A 20,998-nucleotide genomic window follows, 5' to 3' on the forward strand; every position below is an offset into this window, starting at 1 on the left:
AAGCTAAATTTATTCTCAAAAATTATATAAAAATTTGAATTTAGCTGCATCGCCCATTATATCTCTATTATTAGAGTCAACAAACTGATTAAGAAAGCTGGCTCTGTTGTGGGGACTGAATTTGACATGGTCAAATTTTGTCTCTCTCTAAATAATGTATAAAATGATTGAAAAAATACAGTAATTAAATCATGCCCCCAAAGTCTCTGAAGTGAAAAATACTACAGTTTAGTATAAAGCAATATGCATTCTACAAATCCTCTGCAAAACATTTTCTATTGCATACCACAAAAATAAATATAAATAACAATAATAAAAATACATACAAACCAGGATCGAGATTAAGATGTTTTTATTACTTCCATTGTTGCAGCTATATGTTCTTTTATAATTTCTATACAAAATGTACAAAATGGGACTGAAAATATAAGTCATGAAAATAGTCAAATATTTGTCATGAACAAATTATGGTGGATATGCAAGAGATCACTAAATCAGGTGTTAAATGGTGCATTTTTATGCCCAATCCCTAATAATATATCATTTACTGTAATACATTTAAAGAACATAAAATAAAGCCAAATTAAACCTATTAACAAAGTCGAGCAATGAACCCAAATTAATCTATTGAATTAGCCCGTTCAGCAATTCCAATATGTTATTACTTTAGGATATCAAAATATTGAGGATTTTTACAAAATGGTTGCATTCTATGATGAATGCTATGTGGCATCAACTATCTGAACATTAGAAATCTTAGATCTATCTTAAACTAGATTGTTTAACTGACATTGTAAAACGGATCCCTTTTTGCTTTTCTTCTACCTGTCCTCTCAGAAACCAAGTGAACAAAACCAGGCTTAAATTCAAACAATTTCCCAACTTGAAAATAAAGGCTTTCACAGGAAGAAACTTCATAAGAATACAGCCCTCCTCTACCAAACAAACTATTCAAAACAAGAGCCCGCACTTCCCGGCATAAGAGCAGACCCTTTAGTTAACTTATGTAACTACCATTCTTTTTGTTTGGGTGCTTTGGAGGTTTCATGTAACAGCTAACAGCTAAAAAAAAAAGAAAAAAAGAAAAGACCCGTCCGCCGGAAAAGAAAAGAAAGCCTGTTCATTCATACTGCATTAGCGTGCACTGCATCACACACGTCAAAATTCACTGTCGATCAGCATATGCCACTTCTGTAATAAACCTCCCCACTACCCTCTCTCCAACATACTATCCCACCACAACCCGGTTATAACCAACTATATCGCTGGTTCATTTACAACAAGGAAACCCAAGGGAGTTGACTGCGCATGTAAACTTAGCTGGTTTTATTTTGCTATAGGACTCATCTAACCGGGCATTAGAAGAGATGGCAATTTCCCAAATGGCAAAGTAGTCTCTGGGCAACATGGGTGTCTTTGAAATGGTGGCATTGAGCTAACATGGGGGTCTGGAAACATCAGGCCAATGCTAAACTGACCTAACCCAAGCCAATGTGCAGTGAGACGGGCATACCACGGCGAGGAAAGAGTCGTCGAGCCATTGCGAGCCATTGCGAATTGCGGGAAACCACCCGTGTGACCGTGACAAATCACTTCAGATACCAAACAGTCTTGTGGCTGGATGTCCAACGAGGGGTTTGAGTAGGAAAGAGTAGAGAGGATGGAGCCCCAGAGACAGAGCACCATGTTCTGATAGGATGAAGAGGTAGGAACCTGCTGCTCTGGCACGACGGTGGGACGCGGCTTCAAGCTGTCGTTGGTCAGGACACAGCAATGGAGGTTTGAGGTTGGCTGAGGCATGTCCAGCAAGAGCTCAGGAAGGACTGCTGGTGTCTGAATGGATGTGCGCTTCATCGGGTCCAAGTAAGTGTGGCTGGTATTGGGAAGACGGCTGAGCTGGTGGATGACAGCGGAAGAAGCGATGAGACTGGCTACGCTAGTCAAGTACAGGAGACCCAACATACAGGTAATCTGAAGGAAGACAAAGAACACAATAACTGATTAAAGATAGGGCTGCACAGTTCAACAAAATTAAAGCATCCCAACGGATTACCACCAAAATTAAAGCTCAACGGTTTGACATTTGAAATCAAAGAAATTACAGCCATAAATATTAGTATTTTCATTTTATAATTATTTTAAGTATAATATATATTTTTTCTTAAATACTAATTTTATTTTACAGTGAAATATTACAGTAGTAATATTTATTATTTTGTTTAATCATTTAGTTGTAAAAACGTATATATTATTATTTTATAGTCACATCGATTTACAAATCAATTTTTTGTCCAAATTGTGCCATCCTACAAAACATGCACAGTAAACACTTTAAAAAGCGTTTATTTTATGCGAAAATTCATAACTGCATTTTTTCTCCACAAACTGTGCACCCACTAATTAAAGACGATTACAAATAGATTACAAAAATGTAAGCTGGTATTTGCCCAAAATCTTCTCTCTTGACCCAATGTGAAATATCACTGATGTCAATACAGGTGTCTTGATGTGCGCAAACTTCAATCAAATGAGATTTGAGTTCAAATATGGGGAAGATTTTCAGCAAATAGCATAAGGCTAAAGATGATTGGAATACAGTGCACATATTATATGAGCTACTTTTTTGGTGTATTTATGAGCCCATACGGGTTAAGCTATGATTGTTCACCTTGGTAAAGTGCTGGTAGATCGCTGATAGGGCTTCTCTCCAATTGGTTTGCTCCAACAGGACGCATAGATCCGTGTAAGTGAACCAGCCTCGCTTCGTACCTTGCCGCTCTGCAATGCTGCAGGGACAAAGCGCATTCAAATATTTGATCTTTTTACATTGGAACTCATAATAACAGTGTAACAACAAAATTAGCACATGACTCAGAACTTAAATGCTACTTCAAAGCACTCTGACAAACAGATTAGACTAAAAAGGGCAACTGCATTAAGCCCGAGTTTCAAAAGACTTAAAAGCTATTAAAAACAGGTCATGCCATCAAAATTTGTCTGTGATCTTTTGAAAAGAACAAAAATGCTGTGACCCCTTAAAGGCCAGTAAGGGTGTTCACTCAGAGTGTATAAGGATCATATTAGATGTATAACACAGTAAGTGCGTGTTAACCAACCTGGTTTCCACCTTACTGAGGATTTTAAAGAAGTCACTGGGCTCGGTGAAGAGGTTCCAGTCCTGTAAATGTGAAAGATATTGTTTCAAATCAATTTCAATAGAAAAATCACAACCAGCAATACAACTTTGTCTAGTATTAGCCTTAAAAAAAAAATCACACTCAACATAAAAGGACAAAACAAGCCAAACTACTTTAAATGGCTGTAGTTCTTTGGAAGGCCATGCTTACGATTGCATTGAGGAAGTTCATCTCTAGAGTGTTGACGGTATGAACATCCAGTTTGGCCGCAGTACCCCATTCATCGTTGAAAACCTCCTCCTCTTCTCCTTCATCATACAAATATTTACTGGCAACCATCTGGAGACGACAGAAGACATTCAGAGAAATGTGATTATCACCAACAGCATCATTGAAATTGACCAGAATAGCGAACCAGAAAAAATAAAGCTAATAAAAATGCTTGGATTTGAATACCATGGATATCAAAAAGAGGTCTGAGGATGAGATCTGTTGCAGGTATTCAGGGTTTCTGTGTCGCAGTCTTTCAATGTATATCAAGGCCAACATCATAGCGCAAGGAGATATACATGCTTCCCTGTAACACACAAAAAAAAGGGTTTACTATTGATCCAGGAAATATTTAACATATACAGTATGTAATGTAATGAGATTACATTTTGAAGTCCAATATATAATAAGGTAATCCTACCTGGCCACATGTGCAGCATATTTCTTGTGAAGTTTCCTTATGGGACTTGGTGCAGATTTCTGGAGCAGTTCCACAGCAATATCTAGAGGAAACACAACTTTGAGTGAAGTGTATACTAGATGTAGCAGTAACCATCATATGTATAGAATATGTATGTTAAAAACTATCAACCCAAACATGGCCAAATCTAGGAATGCAATGATATACAAACTTTGCTTGACCCCAATCAATTTCATGCAAAAACCAAGTACAAATATGAGTAAAATGTTCCCCTGGATGTAATTTTAGACTTCAAATAAAATTCTTAGAATTGTAAATATGAGTATAAATAATTAAGTCATAATAAAAATATACTTAATTATTAAAATAATAATTATCTTACAATTTAAATCACTTAAATATTTAAACAACATCATGCACATAATTGTAAAAGAAAATCTAAAATTATTTGATTTAAATGATTAGATTTAAAACGTTACGTAACTTCAAAATGTTTCAAGAGATATTCCACGTAAAAACAGGAAACATAAACAAGCAGTTAGGTGAAGAAGACAACTTATGACATTGCATTAGTAACTATGCAGTAGTAGTTTGCACTGTTATTGCATTTTTGTACAACAACAGTGCAAACTACTACAGTTGACAACATTTGAAGTGGATCAAAACCTTTCTTCAAAGTTATACATGCATTTTGAATAATAACCGTTTATGTCTTAGGACAACTTTGATGAACTTTTTTGCTCCACTTCAAATGTTGACTACTGTAGTTTGCACTAGTTGACTCACCTGTCATGGGACAAGATAAAGCATCCAACGGGCTGTCAGAATCAAGACCATAATACAGTCGTTTCCTTACTCTCTCTGACCAATGTTCGTGTTTAGGCAGGAACTGATCATGATGACAGAATACAAAACATGTTGAAATGTCAGGTATATGTCTTCTTAGTAATCTTAAAAGATGTATATTATGACTACTTAACATCATTACAGCAATAACATAAGTACTGGTATTCGTGTTTCTTCAAACCTAAACATTGGGCCTATGATGAAGCCTCGAACTAACAGTTAAGACTAATAACTTACAGCAAAAAGTTACTGTCATACTGCAAAAAGGAGACATTTGCTGTATTTACGAGTAATCATTTTCTGTCAGTCTAATATTGTGGGCTTTAGTTGAAGGAAGACATTATTAAAAGCACAAGTTCTTGTATCAGTCAGTATCGCGTGAGTTTCTCGGTCACCCGCCAAAGCAGCGCAACCGGAGCAAAAACATCCAAGATACTGACCGTAAACTCTTGAAAGTCAGAAAAGGTGAACGTCCGCTCATCAAATAAATCGCCAAAATCCATTTTGGGCCTCCAACGTTCATTTAAAGGGTCTGAAAACACAGAAAGGCTGAAGAAAGGCGTCGTTGAGGCGCCCTCTCTTCCGTGACAGATACGTTGCAACGGATTCAGGAACACAGTTACGCAAGCCAATGCGCCGCTCAGCTGTGTAGAAATTGAATAAAGGAGCGTAAACAGCGGTTAGTGTGGGTTCTGACAGGGGCGGGACTTTTAGTGGACGGAAGTTGGGTCAAAAATATTTATGGTTTCTAATCTGTCAGGTACAGTGAATATTTTTTTGTATGAAATTTAATTTTATTCAAAGGCTATTATTAACGTTCATCAGTGTTATCTATCACGAAACACCGCTATTGTTAATGGACCAATCGCAGTCGTTTATGATTACTCGCTAAGCGTTTTTAAAATAATTGTATTTCAAATTGCGAAATCAAATTTCATTTATATGTCAAGTAATTCACATTCGGAGTAATATATTTAAAATATGTTTTATTCAATGTGCTAATAGATTTGTTTGGAGTATTTCGTCTTTTTGCGCCCACTAGAGGAAATAAGCATTTGTGTGTCCAATGTTCGCCTCACCCAGTCAATCGTCCAATCACGTAAAGTAGGCTATTTAATATTCATGAGCCATATTTTTCAGCAAATCATATACACGGTGATTGGTGATATTTATGGTTACATTTCTGTAGGTGCTCTTTTTTGATCCAAATAAATAAACGTTGTATTACACATTTCTTACATTTTCATGTGTATACAAACTAATTCCAAAACGCCATGATCAGCACTTGAGATCAATAACCATAAAACAATAATTAATCAAACATATTAATCAAATGATCAACGTGTGTGTGTATATATATATATATATATATAGAGAGAGAGAGAGAGAGAGAGAGAGAGAGAGAGAGACCTAAACAACATAAGGACTTTACCAATGATTTTGGATATTTTCTTGAAGGTTTGATATTACAAAGTTTGATAGACTGCTTATTCTGGGTGATTTTAATATGCATGTGTGTTGTTCTGAAAATTTCCTGGCAAAGGATTTTTTAGGTTTGATTGATTCTTTTGGCCTAACTCAAGCAGTTAAAGGCCCAACCCACATGCATGGCCATACATTAGACTTGGTATTAACACATGGTTTTCTTGTTGAGGACTTATAATTAAGTGATTACAGTAACTCTGATCACAAACCTGTTTTGTTTATACTATTCCTGTTTTCTGGCATTTTAACAACCCTGTAAAATCTATTCAGTATTTTAATAAGTTTTCATCTACAACCTGTGCAGATTTTGTTACAATGTTCAGGGAGGTTTACAATGTGTCAGATTTGTCTATTCACAAATGTGTATTCAAGAACATTTTTTATTAAAAAATATATATTATTTTATCAGGTGTACATGTAACTGTGCAAAAATGCCAACTGAAGTGGAAAACATCTGCTGCAAAGAAATACAGAAGGTAGTGTAATAAGCTAGTACCAAAATTATGCATAATGTGTTTATAGTACACTTTGCAATAAAGCTCTTTCTGATTCTGATATAATCCTTTTTTTCATATTTAAAAGACGAACATAGGTCAATTGTACAGTATACACTCATTGTCTTACATTACTGTTTAGGTTGTAAAATGAATGATGGCGGTTCCAGGCCCTCCTACATGTATGGTTGAGCATCCAGGTTTCAAACCAAACTGCTTAAATCCATATACTTCACAAAATATAAATATTTACAGAACCGACTATGGACCAGTGAGGCGCAGAAATGAAGAGGAGTAAGTATTTATTACATTTTATGAACTTGTGTTGTGTAAAAAAATAAAAATAAAAGACAATAGATACAAAAAATAAGTAAAGTAAAAGACATGTTATTAATCTGTAGCAAAGACAAAAACTAAGAGCACAAAATATCAAACATATCAATTTTTATCAAACATATTTACACATCACATATACATGTTTTATATACATATTGAGGTTTTCTATTCCTGCCACAGGCGTTTCTGCTATTTGGCCTATCCCAGCTTTGTCAGCCGGTGTTGGGGCTACCTGGGACTTGTGTGTGAGAGTTGTCATCCCGTCATGTGTTGCTGGCCGGATCGAGCTGGACGGCATGTTGGGTTCCGCCCACCCCTCGACTGAATGGTGACACACGGTGGGCAATCACCTCTTCTTTGGAGGGTTTTTCAAACTGTGATGTCAGAGAAGGTGGAATGGGGATTGTGTGCAGCTCTTCCGCATATGGCGTGGGGTCCACAAAGACTTTATGTAGCAGAAGGCTCATAAGGTCATCGACATAGTCTGTAATAAGACACAATACTGAGTCACTCTATGGTTTTACATAATTACTGATAAACAATCTACCTTTGTTTTATAATTTCCATTTGTGTAATACTTATAAATATATTTTTTTATTATTATAGCTATTTATTTATTTTTATATTATTGTTAATAAAATATATTTTACAACTTACTGTATGTTGGGTCTATTTTCACTGGCTCTGCTGTGCATTCCCCCTTTTTGGACTTTGGGAAAATGAATTTATACACAGCCTGTCCTTCAGTTGTTGTTGCCTGCTCACGGTTAGCATTTTCATTATAGTGCATTGCTGCAAGATACAGCCTGTTATCATTGTAAAACCCATAAAATATGCAAAGATTAGTAGACTGTATTGTGGCAAATAAACAAACAATTCTGAATAAGAGACAAATGTTCAATCAATGATTATAATGGTTTCTTTCTTGCAAGAAGGGCTCACAGACGGGAGACTCTCCACCAGCTACTCATAATATAGATAACATAGGGCCACAACCTTTTTCTACCTTATTAGGAAAGTACATTATTTATTATAGAGAAAGATCATTAATATGAATAAAAAACATTTCCATAACAATTGTTAGAAACAATGTTTATAAATATTACTGAATACATCAAAGATTATTACCTGCACAACTTTCCTATGAAAGGGAAAATCACGTTCTTTGGGGAAAAATGCAAAATCCGACTGTGGAACGCCTCCAGTGACGACGTCTGAAAGTGATGGCTGAGCTTTTCTATATCCTTGAGAACTCTCTTGTTGTATAATAGCTTTTCCACTTTGTGGAGTGCTACTGATCCTGTAACCAAACAGATAAAAAAATATGAAGGAAATCTCAACATTTTACCAGTTTACTGTCATTTTAATTACCCTCTCTACATAGTCATACCTGGTTGGAACCATTTTGTTGGATCCCTGGAAACTTTGTCTGGGTGTTCACACTTGGGGAAGAGGTGGTTATCATGAACATGTATATTTTGTATGTGGTTGTGCAGCGAATTCCACTTCGCCACCTTTTCTGGCCCAGACTCAGAGGAAACCGCACTCCAGTAAACATGGTTTCTGATGCTGTGCAACCATTTTTTCAGCACCTCGCAGTCCTTCATTTGTGAAAGTTTGTAAAGTTTCTTAGATAAACCTGTACAAAGTAAAAGCTCGTTGTACAATCATTATTTCAAGAGAATCAAATTACACCAAAAATAAAAATGAACAAGTTAGGTTGAACAGTTGAATACAATTAATTGAACAAGAATCAACTTTGTATTTGATTAAAAACACAAAGATAAATAATTACCTTTCTCAAAGTGCCACACGTCATAGAACTGAGTGATATTGCGGTCCCTCAGGTACTTCTGAATCTGCGGATGGCGATCGGTGACTATGTAGTCAACAGCTAAACCATTAGACTCCAGCTTATCGAGACAACGCTTCAATCCCTCCTTTTCCATATGATAACTGCCACCAACCTCGTTGCTCTGTTGATGGGTACACAACATTTCAAATGTAGGAGTATAAACAATAACAGATTAAAGAAAGTGTAACGATTTTTTGTAAATGCTTAGGAATTACTAACCTGAACTAGTTGAAGATCCAGAATTTTGTTGGTTTCCATGTGCATAATGGTGTAGCTGCCAAATTTGGCTGAGTGTCCTATTGTAAACATCATAATCATATATATATATATATATATATATATATAACATTACTGAGAACATCAGTATCATAATATTTTAGGAAAACTCAAAGACTATAAAATAAAGTGTGATTTTTTTTAATACTCTAAACGTACCTGGAGTGTCAGCACGCATATCTCCAGCCACAGCAACATCTCCTCCCTCCTGCAGCTGCTTTATAAGATTCAGCTGATCTCGGTTCCACTTGTGTATAATGGTAGGCTCAATGAAATTCCTGGCATGATTCCTAAAAGTTACGAAATGCATCATCTGGAGCTTCATTGCCTTGAAAATCTATGTACATAGAAATGAAACAACATTGATATACAGTACATACTAAAACAACACAGTGATTTTTTGTGAATTTTATAGTAATTGAAATACCTTCTCTAGTTGTTTAAAAGATCCACCGGTAAAATACGTTGCAGCAGACAATAGCAGGTTTCCAAGTGGGGTACTCCCTACAACGGGCTGGCTCTGCCACTGTCTTTGGTAGTTACACTTTTCACAAAGCTGGGTGAATGCAACAAAAGTCCCCCTTCGTCTGCTCTGGACAACACACTTCGTCTTACAAATTGGACAGGACATAAACAGCTCTCTAAGACAGCTTTCAAAAACAATGAATTTGTTATCGCTGGAGTCGGGCTGTTGATCTTTCCTAAAGCAATAAGCAATATAAAAAGAATAAATATTAGGAAATTGCTTTCATGTTATATATATACTTTTTAACACAAAATTATTGGTAAAAATGTGTGTAAATATGCATTTATGTCTTACGCCAATTCAGATTCTTCAGTGACAACAGAATCTGGGTTATATGTGGACTCATTGGGTTCGACATCTAATTCTGATTCTTCCTCCTCATCTAACACCAGACGAGGTCTCTTAATGGGCCTGAAGATTGAGTCCTTTACTTGTGTTGAAGACAGCTGCACATCAGGACATGTGACAGTTGTTTGAGTGCCCACATCATGACCATAAAATGTTGCCCGAATGCCTACACGTCCAAAAAAATAAATAAAAAAAAAAAAAATAAAAAAGAAGTAAAAAATATAATTACTCAAAACCATCTGTCATGCTATTACAATTTTTTTTTTTTTTACAGGGTGACACATAAGCCACTTTCTAATGGGCATACTTTTCAATAGCCAGTATAACAATTTTAATTAATAAACAATATGTACTAGTACTGCATATGATAAAGTGACACACATTTAGTGTCTGGATTTCATACCTTTGTTCCTTAAGTGGAAATCGCTTAATTCACCCATTGAAAGTTGTGTGCCCACTGATCGCATATTTGGCTTTATCCCTGTGGCTACAGTTTCAGTCTCTGACTGACATCCAACTTCATGAAGTGTAGATGTAGTGGGGAACTCTTGGGAACTCGAGCCCTGCTGAGATGTTGTCTGTAAGAAATAATGACAATATGTAATCAATGTTCAAATAAGAGGAAAAACATACATTTGACATGTAAAAGAGTACAACAACAAAAAATATTACTGGATTTTTTTGAGTAAAGACTGCGGATCATTAGTGATCGTTACTGACTGTATGGCATTACTTTTGTATTTTTAGAATGACTGTAGCCAAATATCTGTCGCCAGAACTATTAACCCAAAAAAAACCCACTAAACATTGGCTTTACTCAAGGGGGTAATCCATCAGCCGGAAACTGGAAGCTGGACTTTTAAGGAGAGAACATGTGCAAAAAAAATTATAAGGGGCATCCTTACCTCTGAACTTTTCCCTTTACCATTAAAAAGAAAAAAATATACTAAAAGATCATTCTAAAGAAAGTATAAGTATATTAAGAACCAGATACCTCATGCTTCCTATCCCACCAAAAGCTAAAGAAACTCATTTTAAAATATTAAATGATATTTATCCCTGTAATGTGTTTCTGAAACAAAGGTTTAATATTGATAAGAATAATTGTACTTTCTGTGATTTGAAGATGGAGACTTTAGAGCATTTTTTTTTTATTGTACTTATATAAAATCCTTTTGGGGAGATTATATTGAAGGATAAAAAAAGAGACTTGATGTATAACAGTTTAATTATTTTAGCTAAAGCAGTTTATACATTAGTGTAGATTTATGAAGGTAAGACCCACGCCTTGGAGGTTTTCAAACTTATACACAATTTGATAACTGATTAGACCTCGGTGTTATTTTATGTTCTATTTATTTATTGGGTTTACAAAAATCTTTTTATTTTATATTTGGTTGGGTATGTATGTATGTATGGTTATGTATGTGTTTAAATTGTTTTGATATTGAAGGTACGTATTGTTAATATGATTTTGTAATGCCTGATTGTGATTGTTTAATAAAAAATATTTTAAAAAAGTATCCTGTGGGCCGCCGGTGTGTTAGCAGACCATCACCTACTGTTAGCATTCCATTGACTCCGATTCATTTTGGCGTCACTTTGACAGCGAATAACTTTAGATCTGAGGCGTCCAAAGACTTAATTTGTCCATTGTTTATTTCTAAAGAAACACGACAATGTATAAAAGGCTCCATTACTTTGTATCTTACGTTATGACCCCATAGAAGCCGTTTTTGTAAAAATAGGCTAACTATTGCGTCATAACGACGCGACTCTCTCTCTTAACCCACAATAGAGAAATTACCGTGTAGACAGGAGGAGAAGCTCGCAGGCAATCTTGTACTGTCTATGAGGCAATCGGGGGGGCATGGGAAAATAAAGTCAAGGAAGAAGCCCATAGATAGAGAGTCCATAAAAGCAACAGGACAAAATATTTCAACAACGTTTTTGAGGAATTGGAAATAATTCGGTAAGTGTCACAGCTACTAGGAGCTCACGTCTCATCTACGTCATCAAACTCAGTTTGATCCTGCGCAGTCGCTCAGCCATCAGGAAGTGCGTGCTTCTAATTCGGCTTCACGTTTCTCCGTTGAAATCACAGTTTTTGGTTGAAATCAACGGGGTCGCTGTGTCCATTTCTTTTACTGTCTATGGCTTTACTACTTTAGCCAAATCAAACACAGAACCATGTTTAGCATGCCTGTAGATAAACAATACATAACAGCTGTAATCAAATAATAATTTACACTAATTCCAAGTTCGCTGTTGAGATTAAAAAGAAAGTTTGTAACGTTACGCGTTTGTCGGATAACGTTAAGTATGAATGAGCATAAAACTGGTTTGCAGAGCCAAACAGCTTTGCCATTTGTTTACTTCCTTGCTACATCATACAATTAACTATTACAGGAAAACGCATAGACGAAAACTAAATCATACTTACAGGTTGTGGCCTGTAAACAACAGCTTCTGTTCTTAAAGTTGGAACTGCTCCATCTTTCAGGACAAGCCGTCGTGCGAATCCTGCATTGAACTCGCCACGATTGTGGAAGCTTTCCTCCGTAAAATGTTCAGCACATAGAGTGAGATTTGGGTCATAATTATGAGGGACATAGTTAAACATAAATTTTAACCACTGATCCCTAACTGCCACGTCCTTAGGAAGGCTGAGCAAAGTGGACCTGCAACCGGGATGAAAATAACAGCAGCGTTTCGTCGGCATTGCGGCAACAACACTTCAGTCTGCTATACCACAACTCCTCTTCTCCAAAGCAATATAAAATAGCCACGCCTCCCTTATTTAGTATTCTCAGAGGAGGGGTTTATGTAAATATTGGGGTTACCGACGTCAGCAACCCTGGAGTTTGGCCTACAAAGTTCTGACGTCACTTTGTAGGCCAAAACGCGGAAGTGAGTTAGCATTTTAGCACTTCCGGTTCCCTCGCCCTAAAGTCTATGGGTTTTTTTAATGGATTTTTTGCTAAATCGCCTGAAATAAGGTCTGTGGTTAACAAAGCCTCTAAATATTTTCAAGTTTTTATCTATGACATAAAACCATGGGCGTAGGTTTGGTCTCAGCTTTGGTGGGGACCATAAAATGGTATATATAAAAACGTATATTTGCACGTATTCTTACATTCACACTCGCAGTAGGCCTACAAACTCAAGTAGGCACTTGCAACTTCTCAAATCTGTCACTGCAATTTCAAATTTCGCGCCTTGACTTTTGCTACTCTTTTCGCGATTTTTTAGATTCAAAACTAACGTGTGCACTTGCAACTCAGTGGCGAGAGAGAAGAAGGGGGGCGGGAGTGGGGGTTTTCAAAGGAGCCGTTTTATTGGTTGGCGCCTAGCCAATAAAATGGGACTTCTGTTATAAGTGATGATATCACGAAACCCGCTTCTCGGAGACGATCTGAATATGATCTGAAACGCTAAAGGTGTTGTTGTGAGGTGTATAGTCTATGCATGTACAAATCTTTTGTATATTTAATGTTGCATTAATAAAATAAAGATCTGAAATGCTAACATGGCTTAATGCATTAGACTGATATTAAAAGAAATAAATGATATTATCAAACTCAGTAAACAACACCATACTAATAATGCAGGCTATGTACAGAAAAGCAGATCAACACAGAATATGAGCACAATGCATTAAAGACAATGGTTTGAAAAGGTCAAACTCAGGAAACACCATGCCTACTAATAAATAAATGCACGCGTTTAATTGTACGTTAAGCATTTCCCTCCCATAGAAAACGCTTCATGAGGCTTAATGGACAAAAACACACAATTTGTTATTATTAATAAAACTGCAGGCAGCAGGTTTATTTGCACTTAACACATATTTGCTTTCTTTCGTCATATTCTGGGCTCATTGGCTTTTCTGTAGCCTACAAGGCTATGCTTAATTAGTATGGTGTTGTTAACTGAGTTTGATAATATTATTTATTACTTTTAATAACGGTCCATCACAAACGGGTTTAGTTTATCTTCACAAATAACAGAAGTCCCATTTCATTGGCTAGGCGCCAACCAATAAAACGGCTCCTTTGAAAACCCCCACTCCCGCCACCCTTCCTCTCTCGCCGCCACTGAGTTGCAAGTGCACAAGTTAGTTTTGCACCTAATACATCGCGAAAAGAGTAGCAAAAGTCAAGGCGCGAAATTTGAACTTGCAGTGACAGATTTGAGAAGTTGCAAGTGCCAATTTGAGGCTGTACTGCGAATTTGAATGTCGGAAGAAGTGAAAATTTGTATTACAAGTTTGTGTCTGTCGTTGTATCTTTGTGAATGGCATTTTACACATTTGTGACTGCTTGTCTGCAGCTTCAAATTCAGAATACAGGTTTGTGACTATTGTCTGCAAGTGCAAATCTCAGCGTTCAAGTTCACATTTTTATTTTACAGGTTTTCACATCGGAGCTGTGAGTGTAAATCTTCGCGTACAAGTACGAATATTTATTGTACAAGTTCTCAAATTCACATCTACGTGCTCTCGAGTTTTGCTACTAATTTACCTTCATACCTGCCTGTCAGATACCCCGCCGCCAGTCAGATTACGGCGTATCTTGTACTGTCGTCGTCCTGGCCGTTGGAATCGATCCAAATAGCAGCGCAAAGATCCGAATGCAGTGCAAATATCAAAATAGCAGTTCAAAGGAGCTTGCTAAATATTGGTGGGGACAAATTTGTCATCTCAAAATATTGATTGGGACAAGTACCTAGCGTCCCCCCCTAAACCTACGCCCTTGCATAAAACACACCAGTTATAACCTTGTGGTTTTCAAACTTTATTGTGTCTGCTTGTGGTTTTTTAAACTTTATATAGGCTTCAAAATGTATACATTTTGGATTAACTTGTAAAGATTATCTTGATAGACAAAATGTGTAAGGGTCACAACTCTTTGTTGAACACAGATCTTATTTTTTGCGATTTTCCAAAAGTCTATGGGGAAAATGCATAGCTTTTCGATCGAGGGAACCCATGCGCCGCTAACTTCCGAGTTGTCCTACAAAGTGACGTCATAACTTTGGCACTCTATGTCGTGTAGTCCCTACCGACCGTTTGCTGTAGTCCTTACAAATTGATTTCTTTAAAAGCAAATATCTCCCTTTGCTTTGAACTTTGAGCGTTGTAACTTTGCAGATGTTGTTTATGCTCAAACAGCAACATTACACACTAGCTAAAGTTAGAAAAGTGAAATCTTGTATAATATAATATATATAAATAAAGTTGCTATTGATATATATATATATATATATATATATATATATATATATATATATATATATAATGGGTATTTTAATTTGTAAACAAAATATAAAGGGCTACACTGAATTTAATGTACAGTACAGACAATAGTTTATGCACAGAATAATGGATTATCAATAAGCAGAATAAACATTAAAGAGTACCTATTATGCCCCTTTTTACAAGATGTAATATTGGTCTCGGGTGTCCCCAGAATATATTTGTGAAGTTTCAGCACAAAATACCCCACAGTTAATTTTTTATAACCATTTGAAAATGTCATTTTTGGGGCATGTTTTAAAAAGAGCTGTTTTGGTGTGTACCACCTTAAATGTAAATGAGCTGCATATCCCCGCCCTGCCTTTGGATGAGGGCGTAACTTGCATACCTATGGCAATAGACCCCTTTTTGCGCCGACGTCACAGTGACGTCATGGCGCTAGCTGGAGGCAAAACAAAGGGGAAACTGGAGGCGGCAAATACAAACCTAGAAAATATTCTCATCATTAAAATTGCACCGTAATGTCACTCTTTACATTGTCGTCTCCTTGGCGCTGGCAGCAGAACTGCGGATCGTAACTGTTACCACACAAGTCTTGTACATGACCATTCATCACATAGTTATAGGCATCTAAAGATTAATATGCCCTAATTTTCTCTTTACGCTCTGTTTCTCTATCGGATAGGTGTAGAAGTCAGGCCACTCAACCGGAGCCTAGCGTTAACGTTAATCCTGTCAGATCGTCCATCCATTGAGTGAGCGTGTATGGGTCGGCCAATCTGGTTCCGTCCGTTAAAATTAACTTTTGCAAATAACAATCGCGGTCCTGGACAGTGAGTGACCTTGCACATTAAGATAAAATCGGATTTTCTCCAGTCATTGTTAAAAAACAAGCTAACAAAGCTTGCAAACTAACGTTAGTGAAGTGGCCAGAGCGATCGTTAAGCCTCAACCTAAGCTCCGCCCACAAAAAAACGTCATCAACGATATTGATACCTGTATAATTTTTAATTCACTAACATCCCCAAGGTTTCCTATTCTTCGCGGAATAAGACAGGGTTGCCCTTTAAGCCCATTTTTATTTTTATTGGTTGTAGAAACATTATTCATTGATATTTTGCGCAGTAATAACTTAACTGGTCTTGGTGTCTTTAACAGAGAGATTCGAATCTCACAATTAGCAGATTACCACTTTATTCTTAAAAGATAAAGAGCAAGTTTCTCCAGTCTTAACTACAATGAATGCTTTCTCTAATGCCTCTGGACTCAAACTTCATTTATCCAAGTGTGAAATTATTTGCTTATTTGACAATGTAGAAACTGAAATTGAAAATATACCAATTAAAAATGAAGTTAGATATTTGGGTATTCATATAACGAAAAACGTAATTAGTAGACAGTTTCTGAATTTTTCTCCACAACTATCCAAAACAAAATATATTTTTAATAGTTGGCTACAAAGAGATGTGTCAAATTTAGGCAGATTCTTTTTATCCAAAGCAGATGATTATCCAGATTTGTGTACCCTTCCCTATCTTTAGCTGTAGATAATCAAACCTCCAAAAATATTGATAAGATTTTTTATTTTTTTATTTGGAATAATAAATCTCACAAATTTAAGAAATATATTTTAGCAAACAAAAGGAATGAGGGGGGTCTTGAACTTTGAGGATACTAAAATACATTCAAAATTAATTGGTTGAAGAGATGCTCGCTTGGATCAAACTCTATGTGGTATTTTATCCCAAATAACATTTTTAAGAGGGAAGGTGGCCTTTCTTTTTTGATGAAATGTAATTACTCCACTGGAAAATTACCTACTAAATTGGCTAGATTTCATCAACAAGCTCTGTTAGCCTGGAAATTGATTTACATTCACAACTTTTCCCCCATAAAACCATCTTATGAAATAATTCTGATATTAAAATTAGGAATAGGTCAATCTTTCTTGATAAATGGTTTAGTAAAAACATAGTTTTTATTGCTGATCTATTCAACTCTAATGGGGATCTGTTATCTTATGAGAGTTTTATGAATATCTACCAATATCCCGTCCCATTTAAAGAATTTAACGCTGTTATAAAGGCTATTCCAAGTGGTTTAATATGTCTGATGAACGCTTCCCTTACCCATGAGTCATGTTCTAAACAACTACCCTTGCTACATTTGGGAGGCGTTGCGCTTTTAAGTAAAGATTGTAATAATAAATGTATTCGTCAACTCTCTCATTCAAGAAACTTATTTACTCCAAAAGGAAAATACTTTTGGAGTTCTATAATAGATAACATACGATGGAGGAAAACATGGTTACTACCATTTAAATATTGCAAACCCAATAAAATGAAAGAAGTGCATTTTAAAATTCTGCATAATATATACCCTTGTAACAAACTTTTGTCCAAATACTGTGATCAAGCCGATGTATGCACCTTCTGTAATATTCAAATTGAAGACATTTGTCATTTGTTTTTTTCTTGTAATGTTTCTGGAATGATTTGAGCTTTTATTGTTTTTCTAAAGTTAATATGAATGGTAATTATGCATTAAAGGGTCACTCCATCCATTTGCATTAAGAATTCCACTGTTAGAAATCCAGTCATACTATTGAATGGTCGTGCAACACTCTTTCAATTTCCCCTGAGACGAGAGAAATTCTCTATTTACCTTTTTCACTTCCTCCTACAATGACGCAAAAATCGTCATTTTACGTCATTGTAGGAGGAAGTGTAAAAGGGGGGGATTTCTGTGAAGACTACAAGCACTAGTTCCCACCCTTTCAAACCCTATATGGGGAGGCTGCAGACCTGGAGCCGGCAGATATACGCCCCTGGCAGATATACGCCCCTGGCAGATATACGCCCCTGGCAGTTTTATGCCCCTGTTGTTCCTGATGCGTCCAGTAGGGGGATATACTGCGAAATAACATCATTAAATCGACTCTTACACATTAATAACCCGTCCATAGATACTTTTTTTGTTCATTTAAATATAAACGTTACAGAGTAGATCTGCACGGATTAAAATGTCTGTAGCTATTCAGTTGGGCTTCACTCTCTTCACTCAGCCTACAGAAGACTATGTGTTTTTGTAAACTGAAAAATTAAAAATACACAGTTGGATCAACTATGTTATGACAAGTATATGACCTACTGCAGTTATAGGCCTTTTCACCGTAAATATGTTGTTGTGAATTTATAGTTGCATTTAGATATGAACCAAATTTAGCCCATTAGACATACAGTATACCGTGTAATCATATGGATCCTTGATCTGTAGTAGGCTACTATTCTCTATTGGTCGTCATACAGCTACAAAACAGCGTCCTACACAGCATTTTATGAAGGCAAGGCAATGTTAGGTGTGTGTGGATTGCATCAATTTACTCCTGATCTTCAAAGTACAGCGGCACAAGCACTTGTTGGTGGAAGTCGTAAAAAAAAGATGGGTGTTTATAAGTTGAGAGAGAGATTTTCATTTTCTTATAGCTAAAGAAAACACACACCTTTATGAGATGCAAGTTAAAAAGAATTTTGTCAAGACAGAGTGTGATAAACCCCACATTAAGTGCACATACCCTACAGTTTAGTACAGACCAGTAAGCTATTTTAAGAAATTATGTTGGAAATAATCAAAATATTTGAGTGAGTGTGCAGTTCAATATATATATATATATATATATATATATACATATATGCCCAAATGCGTCTTTTGTGTGTTCACACCATAGACTGTAAAAAAACAAGTTCATATATTTCCAATATCTACTGTAATGTTGCCCCAGAAAACATGTGGAGTGTGTTTTAATGCAAGGAGTAAACAGGGTCTTACCAGAAGAGGCCATCTCACACAAGCTAAAGACAGGCAACACAAGGAAATGAATTTTAAAGTGAGTAGAGAAGACTAGGGGCAGCTAAACCTACACGTGGTTAGCTAAATTTAAGCCAGATAGAACATAAACCTGACTGTCAAGAACTTTTGTCTCTCGAAATAAATTATAGACCCATCCATTGATATAGAAATGAACTGATATCTACCTACCAAGCTAATCGTTTACAAATAATAAATGTTGCATCATTGCTAAACAACAATAACTTTAGCAGATTATTTAACATACAAATGACATAATCTATAATTTTTTTGTCAGATTTTCATTCTAACAATAAAAACCTTGATTATACGGTATTATTACTTTGTATTCTGGGCAAGATTCATCTTCATAAAGACAGAACCACTCAATGATCCTGATTTAAGAATATTCTCCTCTGATATAAAGTCCCTTTTTTCTTCTTTAAGAAAATGTCAAAACCTTTAAACTCAAAAGGTTTCTAAAATAAATAATATCATTTAATCTGTTGTAAAAGAACCTTTAATTTTTTATGTTGACAAAATGTAAAATTGTATTGATTTGTGTAGCCTAATTCAATCTCTTTTGATGTCCCCCTTGTTATTTTTTTTCTCTTCCTCACTTTTAATGTCTTGTATGCTTTCATTTGAAATACAAAATTAATACATTTATTAATTTAAAAAAAAAAAAGATTATTTACTAACAAAACTCAATTCGTGTCGCTGTTCAGCCTCCCCCTACTGGACGCATCAGGAACAACAGGGGCGTAAAACTGCCAGTGGCGTCTCCAGCCTCCCCTTACTCTTCAAACACGCCCATAGGGGGTTGGACCTAATGCGCTAACAGACCAATCACAGATCAGTGCCAGTGCGTTCGATTTCACCGGCAGAAACTTTTTGAAAATATGGACGAAGGTACTGAATACGCAGACGGATGCATTATGGAGGTTGATTTACATCGTTAAAAGCAAACTTATATATAACTTATAGCTAAGTGTCTAACGTTTCATTGTTACGTTACATACTAACTTTGCTTACTCATTGCTGACAAGTGTAGTTAGCGAGGCAGACACATTAGAACAACAAGCGAGCAAAACATACAAGATATTTAGTTTGTAAACAGACAAATCATAGGAGATGTGTTTCTTTACAGCAGACGACTATGTCAGTGTGTGTTCTCAGTAGCCACTAGCTGCTAATAGAGTATAGTCAGAAAGAACCTTAACGTTACCTCCAGGCAAATGCGTTTAGTTCTCCTAGTACTTTTAGTTCGAGAAGTTCCTGGCTGTTTGTCTTCATCATCTGGCAAGGAAAATACCGAAGGAATTGCGTTTTTCACAAGCGCGGGTCTCTTCAATCCTAAGGGGTTAGGTTCGAAATCTTCTGGCTTGAAATGTAAACTGCACACCGTCAGATTTTTTAGTGCTTCAGTTGGTCTGTCCTCTCCGAACTTCGGGTTATTGATAGCCCGTAGCCACTTTTTGCACAAGTCCAAATCTTTGGGTAATCTGTGAATACTTACTCCGTGTATTTTCCTTGCGCTGGAAGAACATGCCGGTACTATGCACGTGCACACCATTTCGACACAAAAACGAGGATTAATTATATAATCGGGTCGCAAAATAACTCTTCAAAACAAATTGTGCTCAATTTAGCTCAACTCTAGTCTACATTGATGGGCGGAGTAGTGGGAGTGGCCTGCGAAGATGAGCATTGCAATGCACTATGGGGATTGTTGTCTACAATCCACAAGCACTAAAAAGTCATTTTCTGCCTTTTATCGGCCAAGAAGGTCCCAAATTAGAAATGTATGATACTATTCTACTACATCTATGACCCACTTTCAATACATATTCATGTCTCCACCGGTGGAATGACCCTTTAAGGATGTTATTTGTTTTTTT

At 36.3% G+C, this 20,998-nt stretch overlaps 2 protein-coding genes across 4 annotated transcripts; both read right to left on the reverse strand.

The window, feature by feature from the left end:
• Positions 1-335: 335 nt before the first annotated feature.
• On the reverse strand, positions 336-5,316 carry cnppd1 (cyclin Pas1/PHO80 domain containing 1). The gene is made up of 8 exons (XM_077205367.1): positions 5,115-5,316; positions 4,615-4,717; positions 3,829-3,910; positions 3,594-3,714; positions 3,348-3,476; positions 3,117-3,178; positions 2,669-2,786; positions 336-1,971 (listed from the first exon to the last, which is right to left on the reverse strand). The coding sequence occupies exons 1-8, from the start codon at positions 5,175-5,177 to the stop codon at positions 1,348-1,350; spliced, it is 1,302 nt and encodes a 433-aa protein (XP_077061482.1). The 5' UTR covers positions 5,178-5,316; the 3' UTR covers positions 336-1,347.
• A 1,622-nt stretch (positions 5,317-6,938) lies between these two features.
• Positions 6,939-20,763, reverse strand: LOC143714270 (uncharacterized). 3 transcript variants are annotated; one of them, XM_077205374.1, is made up of 11 exons: positions 20,326-20,763; positions 10,398-10,572; positions 9,941-10,160; positions 9,548-9,821; positions 9,280-9,457; positions 9,064-9,140; positions 8,785-8,965; positions 8,380-8,628; positions 8,118-8,289; positions 7,647-7,795; positions 6,939-7,473 (listed from the first exon to the last, which is right to left on the reverse strand). In XM_077205374.1, the coding sequence occupies exons 1-11, from the start codon at positions 20,671-20,673 to the stop codon at positions 7,253-7,255; spliced, it is 2,244 nt and encodes a 747-aa protein (XP_077061489.1). In that variant the 5' UTR covers positions 20,674-20,763; the 3' UTR covers positions 6,939-7,252. The 3 variants fall into 3 exon arrangements, with proteins under 3 accessions (XP_077061489.1, XP_077061490.1, XP_077061491.1); XM_077205375.1 differs by lacking the exon at positions 20,326-20,763 and adding an exon at positions 12,438-12,767; XM_077205376.1 differs by lacking the exon at positions 20,326-20,763 and adding an exon at positions 11,557-11,808.
• Between the last annotated feature and the right edge of the window lie 235 nt (positions 20,764-20,998).

Source organism: Siphateles boraxobius, unplaced genomic scaffold, assembly GCF_051911475.1.
Source record: "Siphateles boraxobius isolate OS27281-9 unplaced genomic scaffold, OSU_SipBor_1 53, whole genome shotgun sequence".
NCBI classification, from domain to species: domain Eukaryota; kingdom Metazoa; phylum Chordata; class Actinopteri; order Cypriniformes; family Leuciscidae; genus Siphateles; species Siphateles boraxobius.

Excerpts from the sequence above, each read along its gene's own strand:
- cnppd1 (XM_077205367.1), bottom strand. The coding sequence starts at position 5,177 with ATGGATTTTGGCGATTTATTTGATGAGCGGACGTTCACCTTTTCTGAC. Across the intron at positions 3,179-3,347 it reads TGAACTTCCTCAATGCAATC|GACTGGAACCTCTTCACCGA; the intron begins GTAAGCATGGCC and ends TCACATTTACAG. Across the intron at positions 1,972-2,668 it reads TCTACCAGCACTTTACCAAG|ATTACCTGTATGTTGGGTCT; the intron begins GTGAACAATCAT and ends GTCTTCCTTCAG.
- LOC143714270 (XM_077205374.1), bottom strand. The coding sequence starts at position 20,673 with ATGGTGTGCACGTGCATAGTACCGGCATGTTCTTCCAGCGCAAGGAAA. Across the intron at positions 9,141-9,279 it reads TATGCGTGCTGACACTCCAG|GACACTCAGCCAAATTTGGC; the intron begins GTACGTTTAGAG and ends TGTTTACAATAG. Across the intron at positions 7,474-7,646 it reads GAAAATAGACCCAACATACA|ACTATGTCGATGACCTTATG; the intron begins GTAAGTTGTAAA and ends GTCTTATTACAG.